This window comes from Rhinolophus sinicus, chromosome 2 (genome assembly GCF_057876585.1).
Source record: "Rhinolophus sinicus isolate RSI-liver-muscle chromosome 2, RSI-T2T, whole genome shotgun sequence".
NCBI lineage: Eukaryota > Metazoa > Chordata > Mammalia > Chiroptera > Rhinolophidae > Rhinolophus > Rhinolophus sinicus.
Window position 1 is genome coordinate 114,402,232 of NC_142502.1, and position 18,647 is coordinate 114,420,878.

An 18,647-nucleotide genomic window follows, 5' to 3' on the forward strand; every position below is an offset into this window, starting at 1 on the left:
GACTTACACCTCACTCTTTTCCTTTATGGTGCTGTTGACATTTGAACCTTGTCCATATATTTCCTATTTGAAAAAAAAGTGACTTGAGGCCCAGTATTGCCGCCTTTAGAAACCATGAAAGTAAAACAGCTAAGGCATCGGTTGGCACCTAGTGAGTGTGTTGCATCTAGTAGGCACCCAATAAATAATGTCTTTAGCTGTGATAAGAGAACACTGGAGTTATCTATGTATTCTTTTAGTATATTTGTGGCAAGCTCACGAAAAAGGTAAGGCTTGAGTTGGTTCTTGTAAAAAGGCAGGTAGACTGCAATAGAGGAAAACAGTAAGTGCACTGTGGGTAGGAGACATGATTCAGCCAAGACAAAGGGGAGAGCAAGCCCTGGCTGTGCTCAGGGATTCACTGCTTAGAGCAGAAGGCAGAGCTTCGGGGTGGGTGGGAAGCTACACTGGCCTGTGCAGAGGGTACTTGCAGCCGAGTTTGGATTGGCCTGATGGAAAGTAGGTCCTTGAGCCAAGGTATGGTGTTTTGTTTTACTTTTTATTATGGAAAGTGTAAATGTCTACAAAAGATGAGTTAGTGAGAACCGTATGTATCCACCCCAGTTCCAACAGTGATCAGTCTGTATGCTTCCCCACTCCCTTTCCCAGATTTTAGCTTTGCCGTAGAGGAACCCATGGAAGAAGAATTCTGTAGATACTTCAATATGTATTTCAAAAAGAGATAAATATGACCTCAATATCATAATAATCCCTAATGTCAAGTATCTAGTCCATATTCAGATTTTCCTGAGTGTCCATGAATTTTTTTGTAGCTGGTTTATCCAACTCAGGATCCAAATAAGATCCAGATGTTGAAGTTGATTCATACTGCGTCTTGAGTCTCTTGAAATCAGTAAGTCCCCCTCCTTTTCCTGCAGTTGTATTTGTTGAAGAGCAGAGTTCTTTGTGCTGCTGATTGTGTCCCCATGGTCTGCACAGTGTCATTAACAGGGTCCTGTCCCCTGTATCTCCTCATAATTATTGGCAGTTACATCTAGGGGCTCAGACAGATTCAGGTTGTTCGGGGCAAGACCCCTTCATTAGAAAGCAGGGCTGCTTTTGTTGTGAATTGAGAAGTGCTTGATGATTATGGCTCAGAGCCGTTACTTCATTAGGGTTACACAATGCCGATTTTGTAATTCCTTCATTCTTCATTTATTTCCATTTATCAGTTAAAATACTTTAGGGAAAATTTCCTTCTTGGCTCTTTGGTTTCCTGTAGTTTACATAGGAAAGGGACATAAAAGAAATGCTTGATTTGTTTCCTTTATTTACTAGTTTTCAAAATAATGGTTCTCTTAACTAGGGATCCTCCATAGGTAAAGTTGTTGTTTTTAAATATCATTAGAAACTCACAGGGTTTGGTTAGCTTCAATCCATTACAGTTACTATTGCTCAGACAGCCCCACGTTTGGCCACTGGGAGCTTCCTCTTCCTGTCCCGAGTCCTGTGACCTCAGGGGCACTCTTGTTTTCTGCTGTGACAGGTGTCCCAGGTTTGTCTTGTATCATTTTAGCTCTAAACCTGGACATTGGCGTTTCCTCAGGGAGCCCTGGTTCCTCTTAAGGAAAAATCATTGAGGTACCACAGTTCATCTTCTAGGATTACTCACAGCTACTGGCTGGCTTGTTATTTTTCGAGCTTTTCAGGAGATAGAACTAAGCAATAAGTTTTGTTTATTTGAAAGATAAATTGTATGTGCATACTAATACTTAGGATTTACTGATTCCAATTCAGGATGGTAGAGTTTTTATTTACATTTTATATCTTATATCTGTCCTCTTTCCCTGTCCTGAAAAACTCAGTTCTCAGCTCATACCCCAACATAATTACTCATTAGCACACACACACCAGCCTGAGAGAAGTAATACCAAGGTCACTAGTGCAACGACTAGAAAAATTTGTGTTTCTATAGTCAGATCTATAAAATGAGAAATATTCAGAGTAATTTTAGTTTATATCCCTATTCCTCCTACCTAGTCCCTCCCTTCTGCCATAAGTAGCCATTGTTTTCAGTTTGGCTTCCTTTTTTAAACATAAGCAGAGTGCATGACACCCCAGGTCTTTTGACTTCCAAGTCCAAGTGTTCTATGGGAAGAATAACTTAGTCTTTTACGTGTATCTAACCCATTTGGTCTATAACCAGCCTTTGTGGTGGGTACAGTTACTGTTTCCACGTCTGGGCCTTACCTCCTTCCTCTTTACTGACACAGTATTCTGTCTGTAGCTCTGTTACGGCACCGATTGTCCTAATTGGGAGCCCCTGAGGGCAAGAATTAGCATATTTTTGTTTACAGCACCTAGTACAGTGCCAGATACATAGCAGACATTCCAGTATATGTTGAGTAAATGAATAAAAGGTTAAACCGTTCACTCCAGGAAAAGAAGGTGGACTTTGTTGGCAAAGGCACAAGAGTTTATAGTCTATATCTGCCAGCTGGAGTTATGGCCGGTCTGCCTTAAAAGTGCAGGTGCACGTGTGGCTCTGTCTTACCCCTTTGAGTGGAGCATAACCGGTTCAGACCGGTGCTCGGGTCAGGACCCCTGTGAAGATCCATACCCCCCCCCCCCCCAGCCCTCACTGTATCAGCAATGAGAGAGTAGGTGCGTAGGCCCCGCCATCCACGTCCCGGGTTCATCCTGGCTCTCGTTGAGTACATGGGGGTGACCTTGGGCAGAGGTACTTAACACGTTGCGTACGGCGGGGTTTAAATCCCTTGTGAAGATTCTCGTGATCCGTACGCAACGTGTTAATGTCTCTGCTGACTTGCCTGATCTGTAAAATGGGTAACAGGACCTACATTCTAGGATCATTGTGAGGAGTCGAAGCAGCTCCTGGCATGCAGTTAAACGCTATATAAATGTTTGCTGTTAATACTATTTGGGTAAAGATTAAGATGTTTAGACATTGGGGGTATATATTGGGGTCCCCAAGACCATCCCTGAAATTGAAGATTCACTAGAAGGACTCACAGGACTCAGCATTAGTTGTTCTCACGGCTGAGATTCGTTACAGTGATGCAGCAAGGACGCACAGCTGGATCACAGGGAAAAGACAGGCGGCTTCTGGAGGGGTCCATGTGCAGACTTCCCATGCTCTCCCCCTGCCATCTGGGTCACAACACATCCTTCTCCTGGCAACAAAAATGCAGCAACATGGGTATGGCGTTTCTGCCAAGGGAAGCCCATTAGAGACTTGGCACCTGAGATTTTCACTTGGGGCTGGTCACAGGCGCCTTCGCCCAGCATAGACCGCAGTGTGTGCACTGACGGACGAGGCGCAGGGAGCCGCCCTTAGCAGGTGGCTGTCGACAGGGAACACTCTGGGAGCCAAGTTCCCAGACCCCAGCCGAGGGCCAGCCTCACAAGCGGGCCTTCATGCAGATTGCAACCTCTCAGGTCTTCAGTGTTGTCTTCTGCACAGGCGGAAAAACGGCCCTCTGCCCCAGGCTTAGGTGAGCCTTTATGTGGGCCAGGATGCGGAGGCTGCGGGGTAATTCAGGTTTCTTCATCTGGCTGGTTTTCTTTTCCAGAACGGCTTTGACTACTTGTTGACCTACAGTGACAATCCGCAGACCGTGTTTCCTCGCTACTGCGTTAGTTGGATGGTTTCCAGTGGTGAGTGGGCACTTGTAGACAGGGCCTGCAGCCTGGGCTGAGCGGTTTGTTTTTCTCTCGCTTCTCAGTGGCAGCAAGATGAGTACTTGATTCACTGGAGCCCTGTTGGGGAAATTAATCGCCCTTCCAAGTTGGGATTGAAAACTGTGACGATATGGAAGCCTCTAGCTGGGGTTTGGAGGGATGAGAAGTGTGGTGTCCCAGAGAGGAACCTGTGCCCAGAGTGGGGATTTAAGAAGAGCATTTGCTTAATGCCTTAAATATGGAGTGTGGACATTAGTGCCCTTAAATTGTTTCTTCTTAGATAGTGTTGGAGGCCGTAACATCTGGCATAGAAATGTGGTGTCTGGAGGACAGCCACCTGGAAAAGGGCGGTGGCACCTGTCCTAGAAGGCTGCACATCATGGCTGTAACTGCACCCTTCCCTTCCCATGTCTTGCCTTGAAAAGCACCCTGTTATGATTTGCTTTCTTCTGGCAGCTTCTTGTAGCTCAGAGAGAATGGAGAGGAGACTATATTTCTGTGCGACATTTGTCTAAATAAATTTGGCAGATATATAGGCTGTGCCACTGATAAATGTTGTTTTCATCACCTGAAAGAACCATTTAGGATTTAGGTGGCCTGATCAATACCCCTTTTTAAAGAATTCAGAGGTCATGGCTCGTTTTCACTCCGTATACATTCTGAGAGGCAGCTGTCACATGTAGTCAGTCATGCAGCGATTTCTGTAAGGAGGGCTGGGCTCTTCCATGAAGGAAATGGGGCCTTTTAATTTTGAGCCTACTGCTGGTTTGTCTGGCAGCCTACTCACATGTCCCTCTTCCGACAGGCATGCCAGATTTCCTGGAGAAGTTGCACATGGCCACTCTGAAAGCCAAGAACATGGAGATCAAAGTAAAGGACTACATCTCATCTAAGCCTCTGGAAATAGGCGGTGAAGCCAAGGCCACCAGCCCGTCTTCCGAGCGGAAGAATGAGAGTAGCTGTGGCCCTGCCCGGATTGAGTATGCTTGAAGGGCTTTAGGATAAGAAGGGACAGGCTGCTTCTGGCCCTGCCTCGGTCCCTTATCACTCTGCTACCGAACGGGGACATGTATTAGAAGGCATCTGCTGTAACCACCAGTGCAAGATAATTCAATAACTGGTTCTGATTTCATTCAGAGCCCCCGTTGCTCTTTATCAAAATGGAGAAGAAGGAGGCATCTGTGGAGGCGTCATATTCTCAGGCCAAGCATTTTGCAATTCAGTATTCCACTGAGCTAATCTGGAACAAACCTCAACTCAGGCCAAAAGGGGATGACTTGTTTTTGCTTCCCGAGTAGTTTCCTCCGCCAGCTTTCCAGCTTCCACCGTTAGTTCTGCAGCATTTGGACTCCTCCAGTCTGACGGTCAAACTGGAAAGTGCGGTGGCCTGTTGATGGTTCACTGAAGGGTCGTTGGGAGTGCAGTGCTTGGTGACAGTCTTGGTGTTGACGGGATGTGAGCTGTTGTTTGGCAGTGTAAGTGCCTTGTCCTCACCTTGCTTCTGTCTTTCGGGACATAAAGTTTGTACCAAGGAATTTCTCTCTGCCGCCCACATACCATCCCATTGACCACACAGAGCCTTTGGATTGGCCCCTTCTCTGTATTCATGCGCGGTGTTAATCGGGCTGGCACCTCCTTCCTTGGCCCATTTACCAAGAACACTGAGAACGAATCCTTTCAGACAGTAGCTGTCTGTATCATCAGTGTTTTCAGAGAGTCAGTGGAGATGCTCAAAACAGCACACTTTAGGTTTTTTAAATGTTGGTGTCAAAAAGTAGGAATTGGGGAGTTGAAAAGAATTTCTCCATAGTCCCACTGTCTAGAAGGTACCATTTTGATTCTGGCATTATTTTTTACACTTCAGGTTTGACTGGATGCCGAGGGCTTGTCCATCTCGGAAGGCGGAAAGCAGAGAATGGGGTGGGCCGCTCCCTAGCGCTCTCAGAGCTGTAGACAAGCTGTGTGAACGAATAAACGTACTCTTGCCCCAAACACTAATATAACAGGGGTATGGTTTGTGTGACCCTTTGTTTTTCTGAAAGTGTTTCCTTCTCTCTTCAGAGCTAAAATAAAATTGAACTAGGCCATTTGGATGAAGTCACATCAGATGGTGTCAGTTTGGCCTCGCTGGTTCTGCTGTGGTCATGCTGCCATCTGACGGGAGACTAGGGATCAAGTTTGAAACCCTCCCGCCCCTTTTTTCCTAGAATTTAAATGACCAGGTTTTCCCTTTTTTTCCTATTTGGAGCTAAACCTGAGACTAACTTAAGCCCCTCGACCTCTTTGTTGCCTGTGAAGTTTTGTGCCAAGGAACCATCCCAGGGCTTCCTGTCTTGCCTTCTCGGAGTCATTGGCAGAGCAGAGATATGTCAAGCAGTCCCAGCTCGTCACTGATTATTTCTCTCCTCATTGCTAGGGCCTGACACGCCCGGGAGGAGGCCCTGGCTTATTGTTGGAACTCGCCTGTGACTGTCGAGAATGGGTGGGTGTGGGTGACTGTGTGTACAGGTGGTCAGCAGCTGTGTTTTGTTTTGGTGTCTGGGAATTCGGCTGCAGTTGGGGTCGGTCTGTATAGCTGCTTATGTCATGATGATTTCACTCCTAACGGTGACATTTTTATCATATGTGTGCATAAATACATAAATATTGGTACAAAAGAGTGTTTGTCTTTGGCCAGATGGTGATGGGGAGACCTTGCATATTGGGCTTACCGTTTCTTCCTGATCATAAAGTTTGCAAAGCAGAGTGTTTCTGCTCATAGAGCTGCATGTGGAAGGAGCAGGCGTGGTCCTTCCTGGTATGGCTAACAGCTAACTGCCTTGTCTAGACAGTGACCATTGGTGGCTGAAAACAAGCCACCTTCTTCTGCTTTCTTGTCTTGATCTCCTAATCCATGACCTTTGCTTTTAAAGGAAGATCAACTTGGAGGAAACAGTGTTAGAGCTTTGCTCATAAAACTTGGGAAAGTGCAAGGAGAGGAGGAGGGGACTCGAGCAAGCCCAGGTCTAGAGTTGTGGGTGGGGGGCAGTTCAGGACCCTGTTGGAGAGGGAGCATGGTGAGTTCAAAGCCCACGTGGCCTGTGGGATGTAGGATCACACAGACAGTTCTGCCAGGATACAGATGTGTTCCAAGGCGATTGATAACAGACATGGGAGCACAATGGGAATTTTGAATTTATGGTGATTTTGCCTGTGGAAAGCACTGGGTGAACACAAATGCACACCCAGATTCTTCAAACTTTCCTCCAGAGTCTCCTAAGATAATCACTGGAAGACACCTGCCCTTGTAGACGAATCACATCGTACGCTCGTGGGCATAATCTAAAATTCTGTATAATCTTAAATTTTGAGAGCCAGCTGTTCGGCCCCCCCTGCAAGCGTCCCTGGTGTGGTCCCCCAGGCACCGCTGACCCAGGGCAGCTGAGCTGTCTCCCAGAGCAACACACCTGGTACCCCACAGCTTTGGCTCAGGAAGTCCTCACGCTGAGACTAGAGGTGCCTCCGTACATCTGCCAGTGAGTCCACCCTGTCCCTGGAGTGGCAGGGACAATGCTGCCATGGTCTAGCTCTTCACATTCTTGAAGACAGTGCTCATGAGACCCTCAGCTTTTCCCAGGCTTTATGCCACCAGCAGCTTCAAGACTCCTCCTACTTTTTACTTGGACATTTTTCATATATATTGAAAAGCTGAAAGTAATAAGAAAACCTTGTGTACCCTCCCCCTACCTTTACAGGCAGTTAACTTGCTGTAGTGTATGCGTTTCTCTACATACACTTTGCTACAGACTGAACTGTGTCCCCTAAAATTCACGTGCTGCGGCCTTCACCCCCACTGATGGCATTGGAAGTGGGGCCATTGGGAGGTGATGAGGGTTAGATGAGATCTGAGGGTGCAACCCCCATGATGGATCAGTGCCCTTGTAAGTGACACCAGAGGCTTGCTTGTTCTCCCACTCCAGCATGTGAGGACACAGGAGATCTTCATCAGAGGGGCAGCTCTCACCAGGAATAATCAGCCAGCACCTCGATCTTGGGCTTTTAGTCTCTAGAAATGTGAGATAAATTTCTGTTAAGTCCATGGGATTTTATTATGGCGGCTCAAGTAGACTAATATGCTTTTTCAAGACCATTTGAAAGTAAGTTGCAAACATATTTCACCCCTAAACATTTGAGCCTCCTGTTTTATAATAAGGACATTGTGTGTAACCACACTCCCATTAGCACTGATAATATCTAATCAGTCCATATTAAAATTTCTCCAGTTGCCCCCAAAGGACTTTCCTAGCACCCCCTCCCCCAAATCCACGATCCAGTTACGTATCCTGTTGCATTTTTGTCTTCAGTCAACAGCAGCTAAGCAGCTAAGGTCCTTCAGCTAGTGCAGTGGGCAGCAGTTCTCAAACTTGTCTGCACCTGGAACCCCATCCCTGACGATCACCAGAATTGCTAGGGTTTGAAGTGTGCGATGTTATTGTAATCAAAAGGGCACAGAACAAGCAGCCATCGCCCTGGATCTGCATATCACTAATGTAAGCTAAGATGTTCATTTGTCACCAGTCTTGTCACACTGTTGGCTTATGTTGTGCTTGGGTCAGCTAATAATCGCCACCATTACTGAGCATTTGCTGCGTCAGACACCACCCTTTCCAGCAGGCACTCATCTCATCGTACAACAGCCCCATGAGTATGTTGCTGTCCCGTTATAAAGGTGAGAGGTCACAGGAGTGATGGAGCTAGAATGCAGGCCTAGCTTTGACCTCTCCAAAGACACCTTTATGACTTCAGACTCATTTTCTCATAAATGCTGTGAATTCCTTCCCAGGCCAGTTATGTTGGAACTTGGATCATAAGCTTAAGCTTCCGTTTTATCGATCTTTGTTACTATAAATTTTACATGGTTTTGCCTCCCCCTTAACCCTTAGTTCAATCATGTAATTGTCAATTGTTTGACAGTGCTCCAAGGAGTATTGGAAGCATACATATTTCCTGAAAACTTGAGGATGTACACCAGTACTGTGACACATGGGTTAGTGTGAAGGGAGAGGGGGGTATTCTTGGGGACATATTGAGGTAGCATTTTCTAAAAATGTGAATTACAAAGTAACCTGTCTGTACCCACTGTGGTAGGGCAGGAGTCTGGAAATCCTTTTGAAAATGAAAATACTCTTCATAAAATCTGAGAATTCTGATTTCTAATAAGTAAACTTGAAAGTGTGTAAAAAATTGTATAGCCCACGGATGGAAGTGACTTTAATGTAAAATGTGCTTGTTCTACAAACCTCAGTGGGTACTTGATAGAGCATCGTTCTAAAAGGACCCCTGTAAGTTGCTCTTACAGCCTCATGGTTGATTATGGCCCACAAATACATTTTAAAAATGTTCAAGAATATTACATCATAAAAATGGCAGCATGGGGTGAGCCTCTTGAAATCTCCCTTGGAATTTACAACAAATTGAACAACTATAATTCCACAAAGGACTCAATGTGCAGCAGACAGGCAAGACTAAGGCATGCAACAGAAATCATCTAAAGGTGGACAAATTGGGCGAGCAGGGGAGGAGGGAAGCAGGAAGTGCAGAGACGCAGGCCATGCCAGTGCAGGAGCAGACAAGCACAGAGCTCGAGCTCCCTGCATTCCAGAGTTACCACAGTCCTAAGAGAAGGAAGAATTTGGACTGCTAGTGCTCCCCTTATGGCCCATAGTCCCGCCTGAGGGATCAGCATATAATGGCTGAACCCAACGCTCAGGGCAGAGACCTCGGAGCAAAGACTGAGGAAAGAAGGGTGAAAACGGTGGTTTAAGCCTCACAGCTGAGCAGAGGACGGAAGTCTTAGGCACTGAGACTAGCTGACACCTCCCTTTCATCCCAGAGCTCTCCCGACCCCCCACCCTCCCAGTGCTAGAAGCGGAAAGGTAGCAGTGTCAGATCAAAAGAACAGAATATTTGCAGTTCTGAGAACTGCGGCCCGCAGCCATGTACTCAGCCCCACTAGTTCCAGTGAAGAGGGAGTCATGGGTGCAGGACTGGCTGTGCTGGTGGTCACTGCCATTGCTCTGGGCCACCTCTCACAACCCACCCTGCCCCTGTCTCCAGCTATCTGGGTGGATTCCTGCAGGAGTAAACAGCTGCTGAAACAGGCTCTGAAACTGGTGCAGGAAGAGCTTTGGAACTTCAGAAGTTCTCCACATCCCCCCCGTGGAGGTGGTGCCCTGTGACCCAGGTGACCTATTCACAGAGGAGAAGCCCACCTTCCAGGGAATCCCCCCATTGTGTGAGAAGCCGGAACAGTGCAGAGAAACTATAACACTACAGTGTGAGAAAATAAAACCCTGCAGTCGTAGAGAAAAACATCCTACCAACACCTACTGGAAAGCAAACGAAAGACCTCTTCTATCAACCTGTTGCAGAACCCACTCCTGTAGATGCCTAGGAAGAGAAATTATAATTCATTAATTGCCATGAATAATCAAGGTAACAAGACAGCTCAGAAAGAAAATGATGTCTCCAGAAAATGAACTTAAAACACATGAAAATACGTGATTTAAATGACAGAATTCAATATTGCAGTTCTTAAAAAAACTCAACAAGATGCAAGAAAATACAGACAGGCAGTTTAATGAACCCAGAAACACAAAGAACAAAATGAACATTTTAAAAAAGAGATTGAAATTTTTAAAAAGAACCAAATAGAATTTCTGGAGATTAAGAACCCTACAAGAAATGAAGAATGAAATAGCCAGCTTAGGTAGTAGAGTTGACCAGATGGAGGAATCAGTGACATTGAAGATAGAAATCCGGAAATGACACAGATGGAAGAACAGAGAGACTCGAGAGTTAAAAGAAATGAAAGAACTCTACAGAAACTTTCTGACTCCATCAGAAAGAACAATATAAGAATAATGGGCATACCAGAAGGAGAAGAAAAGGAAACAGTATGTTCAAACAAATAGTCGACGGGAACTTCCCAAACTTGTGGAAAGAACTGGATACTCGAATCCAACAAGCAAATAGAACACCTAATTACCTAAATCCCAACAGGCCTTCACCAAGGCACATTGTATTGAAGCTATCAAAAATTAGTGACAATCCGCAAGGCAGCCAGGGAAAAGAAAACTGTAACCTACAAGCAAAAGCCCATTAGATTATCAGCAGATTTTTCAGTAGAAACTCTACAAGCCAGGAGGGAGTGGAATCAAATATTCAAACTATTGAAAGAGAAATTATGAGCCATAAATAATATATCCAGCAAAGATATCGTTTAGATATGGAGGAGGAATAAAGACCTTTCCAGACATACAGATGCTGAGGTAATTTTCTAACACACAACCTGCACTACAAGAAAAACTGAAAGAGGCTATTTGACCTGAAACAAACAAAAAAAAACCCACAAAAGAATACAAAACCATGAGTAGTATTACAAACATACAGAAGCATGAAATGGCAACCCCTACATCAAATAGGACACTATACACTTAAACATAACATACAGGGTAAAGAAGAAGAAAAAAACATTTTAAAAAAAGAGGAAAAAGACAACTTGCTACTGCATCACAGAAATCAACTCACAGCATAAATAGGGATAATTTGTGACAACAGAAACATAAAAGGGGAGAGAGTAAAGGTCTGAACTGGCACAAGAGAGTGGAGAATGTAAGCATACTGAAGAAAATGGAGTACTCTAAATATGAAACTTCCTTTTACATAAACTTAATGGTAACCACTCAAAAAAAATCCAGAACTGAAATATATAACATAAAAAAAGAGAGCGAGAGAGAGAGAGAGAGAAAGAAATAGAAAAATCACAGAATACCACCACACTGAAATAATAGACAACAACAAAAAGGCAAACAATGGAGACACCATCCTACCAGAAAACCAGAGAGAGAATGATAGGAGATTCTCATGTATCAATAACACCCTAAATGTAAATGACTGAACTCACCAATAAAAAGGCACAGAGTAGCAGATTGGATCAAAAAACTAAACCCAACCATATGCTGTCTCCAAGAGACACATCTCAGCTACAAGGACAAGCATAGACTCAAAGTGAAAGGGTGGAAATTGACACTCCAAGTAAATGGTATCCAGAGAAAATCAGGTGCAGCCATACTGATATCAGATGATGTTTCAGGACTTCAGGATAAAAAGGTAAAGAGACAAAGATGGACATTTCATAATAATAAAGGGGACTGACTATACAACAAGAAGACATAACAATCTTCAATATTTATGCCCCCAATCAGGGAGCACCGCAATACACAAAGCAACTATTAACAGAACTAAAAGGAGAAATTGACCAAAACACAATTACACTAGGGGACCTAAATGCATCATTGATAGCTATGGATAGATCATCCAAACAGAAAATAAATAATGAAATAGCAGCCCTAAATGACACATTAGGTGAAATGGACATAATTGACACGTATAGAGCACTTCATCCTAGAACATCAGACTATACATTCTTTTCTAGTGTACATGGAACAGTCTCAAGGATAGACTATATATTGGGACATAAAACTAGCCTTAGCAAATTTGAGAAGATTGAAATCATACCAAGCATATTCTCTGATCACAAGGCTTTGAAATTGGATATCAACTGCTAAAAGAAAGGAAAAAAACACACAACTATGTGGAAATTAAACAACATACTTTTAAAGAACAACTGGGTCAAAGAAGAAATAAGAGATCAAAAGATACATAGAAACAAATGACAGTGAAAATACATTCTACCAAAATTTTAGGGATGCAGCAAAAGCAGTTTTAAGAGGGAAATTTATATCATTACAGGTGTATCTCAAGAAAGAAGAAAATCTCAGATAAATAACCTCATGTTACACCTTAAAGAACTAGAAAAAAAAAGTGAAACCCAAAGTTAGCAGAAGGAAGGAAATAATTAGAACAGAACTAAATGAAATAGAGAACAAAATAGAAAACAATAGAAAAAAATAATGCAACAAAGGGCTGGTTCTTTGAAGAGATAAATAAAATTGACAAACCCTTAGCTAGACTCACTAAGATAAGAGAAAAGACACAGATAAAATCAGAAATGAAAGGGGAAGTTATCACGGATGCCACAGAAATAATAAGGATCATCCAAGAATACAATAAAGGAATATATGCCACCAAATTCAATAACCTAGAAGAAATGGACATGTTCTTAGAAACATATAGCCTTCCTAGGCTGAATCACAAAGAATTGGAAAATCTAAATAGACCAATCAACAGTAAGGAAATTAAATCAGTCATCCGAAACCTTCCCAAAAGCAAATGTCCAGGACCAGATGGCTTCACTAGTGCATTCTACCAAACCTTCAGAGAGGATCTAATACCAGTCCTGCTCAAACTCTTCCAAAAAATTGAAGAAGAGACAATACTCCCTAACTCATTTTATGAGGCCAACATTACCCTGATACCAAAACCTGGTAAGGATAACACACAAAAAGAAAACTACAGACCAATATCTCTGATGAATACAGATGCAGAAATCCTAAACAAATTTCTAACAAATCGAATGAAACAATGCATTAAAAAGGTTATTCATCATGACCAAGTGGGGTTCATCCCAGGGGCACAAGGATGGTTGAACATCCGCAAATCCATCAATGTGATACATCACATAAACAAAATAAAGGACAAAAATCATATGATTATATCAACAGGTACAGAAAAAGCATTTGACAAGATACAACATCCATTTATGATTAAAACAATAAGTATAGAAGGAAAATACCTTAACATAATAAAGGCCATATATGACAAGCCCTCAGCTAATCTCATAATTAACGGTGAAAAACTGAAGCCCTTTGTCTACGTTCAGGAACATGATAGGGTTGTCCCCTATCACCTCTGCTTTTCAAGATAGTGTTGGAAGTCCTCACCAGAGCAATTAGGCAAGAGAAAGAAAGAAAACGTATCCAACTTGGGAATGAAGAAGTTAAATTGTCACTTTTTGCAGATGACATGATGCTATATATAGAAAACCCTAAAAACTCCACCAAAAGCTATTAGAAACAAACAAATACAGTAAAGTTGCTGGCTACAAAATCAATGTACAAAAATCCATTGCATTCCTATATACTAACAATGAAATTGCAGAAAATGAAATAAAAAAAATTCCTTTTGCAATTGCTACAAAAAGAGTAAAACACCTAGGAATAAACATAACCAAAGATGTGAAAGACATACACTGAAAACTATAAGACATTTTTAAAAGAATTTGAAGAAGACACAAAAAAATGGAAAGACATTCCGTGTTCATGGATTGGAAGAATCAACATAGTTAAAATGGCCATATTACCAAAGCAATATACAAGTTTAATACAATTCTCATCAAAATCCCAATGGCGTTTTTTAAAGAAATAGAACAAAAAATCATCACATTTGTATGGAACCACAAACGACCCCAAATAGCCAAAGCAATCCTAAAAAAAAAGAACAATACTGGAGGTATCACACTCCCTGACTTCAGCTTGTACTACAGGGCAACAATAATCAAAACAGCATGGTATTGGCAGAAAACTGACACACACACCAATGGAATAGAATTGCGAACCGAGAAATAAACCCACATAAATATGGACAGATAATTTTCGACAAAGAAGCCAAAAACATACAATGGAGAAAAGACAACCTATTCAATAAATGGTGCAGGGAGAATTAGAAAGCCATGTGCAAAAGAATGAAACTGGACTGCTATTTGTCACCATGTACCAAAGTTAGCTCAAAATGGATCAAGGACCTAAACATAAGACCTGAAACAATAAACTGCATAGAAGAAAACATAGGTACTGAACTTAATGGACCTTGGGTTCAAAGAAGATTTTATGAATTTGACCCCAAAGGCAAGGGAAGTAAAAGCTAAAATAAATGAGTGGGACTATATCAAACTAAAAAGCTTCTGCACAGCAAAAGAAAACATTTACAAAATAAAGAGGCAGCCAAATGAATGGGAGAAGATGTTTGCAAACAATGCCTTCGATAAGGGGCTAATATCCAGAATATATAAGGAACTCATGCAACTCAACAACAGCGAAAACCAAACAATCCAAGAAGAAATACAAATGGCCAATAGATATATGAAAAAATGCTCAACATCACTAATCATCAGAGAAATGCAAATCAAAACCACAATGAGATACCACCTCACCCCAGTCAGAATGGCTATCATCAACAAGACAAATAGTAACAAGTGTTGGAGAGGCTGTGGAGAAAAAGGAACCCTCATACACTGTTGGTGGGAATGCAGACTGGTGCAGCCGTTATGGAAGGCAGTGTGGAGGTTCCTCAAAAAATTAAGAATAGAATTGCCATATGACCCAGCAATCCCTCTCCTGGGTATCTACCCCAAAAGTTTGAAAACATTTATCCATAAAGACCTGTGTGCTCCATTGTTCACTGCAGCTTTATTTATGGTGTCCAAGATATGGAAACAACGAAAGTGTCCTTCGGTAGATGATTGGATAAAGAAGTTGTGGTATATATACACAATGGAATACTATTCTGCCATAAGAAAAGCTGAAATAGTACCATGTGCAACAACATGGATGGATCTTGAGATTATTTATGCTGAGCGAAATAAATCAGACAGAAAAAGTCGAGAACCATATGATTTCACTGATGTATGGTATACAAAACTGAAAACAAAAGAACAAGACAAACAAATGAAGAGACAAAAACTCATAGACACAGACAATTGTTTAGTGGTTACCAGAGAGTAAAGGGGAGGGTGATGGTAGATGAGGGTAAAACCTTACTGAGCTGTTTGTACAATGCTGCCAATGTAAATACACGGAGGCAAGTTCGCAAACTTAATTGTCAGACCTTGTATACTGGAGTTCCTCTAGGCCCTTCCGAAAATGTGGGGCCCGGGCCCAGATCCGACCACTCTCTGGCAGGTGAGCACCATGAAAATGGGGCTGTTACCTGCTGGTTGTGTGCTGTGTCCTCAGTGCCTTGCGGGCCAGAACTTAGTCAAAAGGTCACACCCTGCTGCTGAGAAATAGTCTATACTTGGAGCAGCCATGTGCCCAGTTAAAATCCAGAAGTAATTTTGCTGAGGCAGAAGGAGAGAGTGGAAATGGGGTCAACTGGCAGATTTTGCCAAATTACAGCTAAGACATACCTATAACTTGAAATGCATCGTTTCAAAGACTCAGGTTTCAGTTAAAAAGGCAAAAATGCCAGCAGATACCCAAGTTTGCTGGGGCCACTATATGTGAGCACCTGTAAGGGCAGTCGCTACATTTCAGTCTCTTCCTGAAAGTCAAGGGGACGTTAACCCCTCGGCAGGGCCCTACGTCCCTACGTGGTACTCGTGACACGAGTGAGGAACAAAGTCCCGGCACACAGGTTCAGATAGAGTGAGTAGCACAGCTTTATTTGGGAGCCAATGTCCCTCCAGAGGCCAATGCTCTGGTCAGCACAGAGGGTTATACAGAATAGAATAGGACTTAATAAGGAACCAAGTCAATCGGGATGGAGAAGGTCCCTGGTCCGGGAGAGGCGACTGGGCCCCCGACGGGTCTGAGGCGAGCTGGTCTTGCAAGGAAGAACTTCGGAGTCCTGGACTATCACGGCTTGCACCCCGCAGGGGACTCTGTCGGGTCACCCAGACAAACATCCTGGAGATGATTCCAGAGTGTCTGGCTCGGAGCCTCACAGAGGGTCTTAGCTGGAGCGCCCAATTGGACCACTCACGGCATTGCTCTGGAGTTCTGCTTTTACCCTCTTTTCCTTGGACTTGTTTACCTCTTAGGTGAGAACCAGAAGTTGTTTGGTGAATGTGTTTATCACTCAATTCTGTTATGTTCAGTTTCACACAAAAACATGTTTTTTACTTCACTCTTTACAGTCTCACACATGTGTGGCCATAGTCCTGTCCCTACTAGTAAACAACTTGTTTTGCAAACCTCAATCCATGTATATAATACATTTTATATGCTCTATACACACTATGACCAAGTACCACTAACTGAATGGCTCACATAGAAATGTATCGTTTTCCAGCTTGGGGCTGTGGTCAAGGTGATGCAAGCTGGGCTACTTCTGAGGCCCTGAGGGAGGGTCTGTTCCAGGCCTCTCTGAGTTCCTGGGGCTTGGTGACACTTTCGGTGTTTCTTGCCTCCATGTCCACATGGTCCCCCTGTGTGCATGCCTGTGTCCAAATGTCCCTCTTTGTAAGGACACCTGTCAAGTTGGATTGGAGGCCCACTCTGTCCTAGTATCGTCTTACCTAATTTTATCTGCGGTGACACTGTTTCCAATAAGGTCACATTCTGTGGTCCTGGGGGTTAGGACTTCAGCATATAGATTTTGAGGGCACACAATTTAATGCATAGCAAGGGGAGATCTCAAAGAACACAGTTTAAGAATGCTTTAAAAAAAAAAAAAAATTTGGCCCCTGATGGAGTCCAGAAAGACTTCAGTCTGGTGTCGCCTGTCCTGTAGCATCCATGGGTCAACAGCAGGGGGCAGTGCTATGCTACCTGCCAGGCACCTCTCAGGCTACCTGGGCTGCTGGATGGATGTCACAGGTCAGAAAAACCAAGGGTTCACTGTGGGTCTGGGCCCAAAGCTTTGGCCTTGAGACCTATGAATAAATGAGGGAGAAGTAGGTCAGATGACCACAACCTGTGTGGGCACATAGTGGGCTCCGGGAAGAGCGGGCTGAAGGCAAGTGGGAGACTTACAGGCTCCCAGCCTGGTAACCGGGCTGTGGGAGTCGGGTGCCGATAAGTAGGCTGCCTCCTCCTCAGTCTTCCTGCTCCTGGTGGCCCAGCCAGTTCCCAGTCTAGGGATGTGTGTCATCCCCAGATTCAGCTGAGCCTGGTAAGCCAAGTGAGAGGCCCAGCTGTGTGAGGTGCCAATCCTGTTAGGACTCTTACCTGCTGCATTTCTGCACCTCATGAAGAAGGCACGATGCAGTGATACTCAGCAAGGAATTACGGAAGGCCTACTATGTGCCTGATGACTTTCCGTAGAATTCGACAGCCCTAGAGCCAGGAGAGCCAGGCCTGTGTGACATCACCACCGGACAGTCTGGAATGTACCGAAACCAGTATCATGTTGGTTCATCGCTGAGCGCATTCTTGACACGCTTTTGGACTTCACCTTCATACCCTTTTGTTTTCCAAAATAATAATTAGGTGATTGAAAAGGTAATGCTTTCTATACATAAAAATGTAAAGAAAACTGATCTACCATCTTTACAAGCCAGAGAAAGTTTTTCTATTCTTATACCTGTATAAAACTTTCATTGTGGTTCTCCCTAAGGACATGTGCACACAGTTTAAAAAGTCAAATTGTTCTTTTTGTTGTGAAACCCTGTCCCCTTCCCCTTCCCCTTCCCAGGGACAGCTAGCTTTACCTTTCATGGGGATTATACTGTTTTTTCCTCCAGGTCTATAAACGATGTGCTTACATTACCCATTCATTTTAGGCACTCACATGAAAATCCTTCTCCTTCCCCGTCCTCCGCCCTTCCCATCCCCTCATCCTCCCTAAATCGCTACATCAAATTTTGCTTATACCGTTACTTAGCGTTTACATTGTGATGAGCAAGGAAATGTTATTCACAGACAAGACAAGGGACCAGGAACACCTCTTTCTTGCACATCTTTCTGTTTTCCCAGCGTGACTCGGTGTTTCGTTTGGTCCACCCTCTGTGCCGCTTGGATCTCTCTATATTCAGCGCTCAGATGTTAGGTTTCTCCTCTATGAGGAAGTCTGGGCAGGTGGCACTGGGTTTGGTGCCTATCTGGCACCTGAGATCTCCCTCCCCCTTCGCCTGGGGTCCTTCCATGTCCAACCGTGTCCTCTGCGTCCCATCCTTCCTGTCTTCCTCAATTGTCAAAGGAGAAAGAATCCACAGAAGGTAACATTTTTCATATCCTCACGTGTTGGCTAATTAGCCGACTACTGGTATTTTAACAGAAGTACAAGCTGGAAACAGTTCGCCTTTA

The 18,647-nt window shown here is 43.6% G+C and overlaps 1 protein-coding gene across 5 annotated transcripts in view; it reads left to right on the forward strand.

Moving 5' to 3' along the window:
• The window catches only part of STARD7 (StAR related lipid transfer domain containing 7), a 44,065-nt gene that overhangs the window by 13,452 nt on the left and 11,966 nt on the right, over window positions 1-18,647 (forward strand). Inside the window, exons 7-8 of one of the 5 annotated variants that reach the window (XM_019725876.3) lie at window positions 3,573-3,657; window positions 4,487-6,338. The exons of the other annotated variants lie outside the window; for them this stretch is intronic. Coding sequence (XP_019581435.2) covers window positions 3,573-3,657; window positions 4,487-4,671 — 270 coding nt within the window. The 3' untranslated portion in view covers window positions 4,672-6,338. Of the gene's footprint in view, window positions 1-3,572; window positions 3,658-4,486; window positions 6,339-18,647 lie in introns of those variants that run through there. 5 annotated transcript variants of the gene reach the window in all.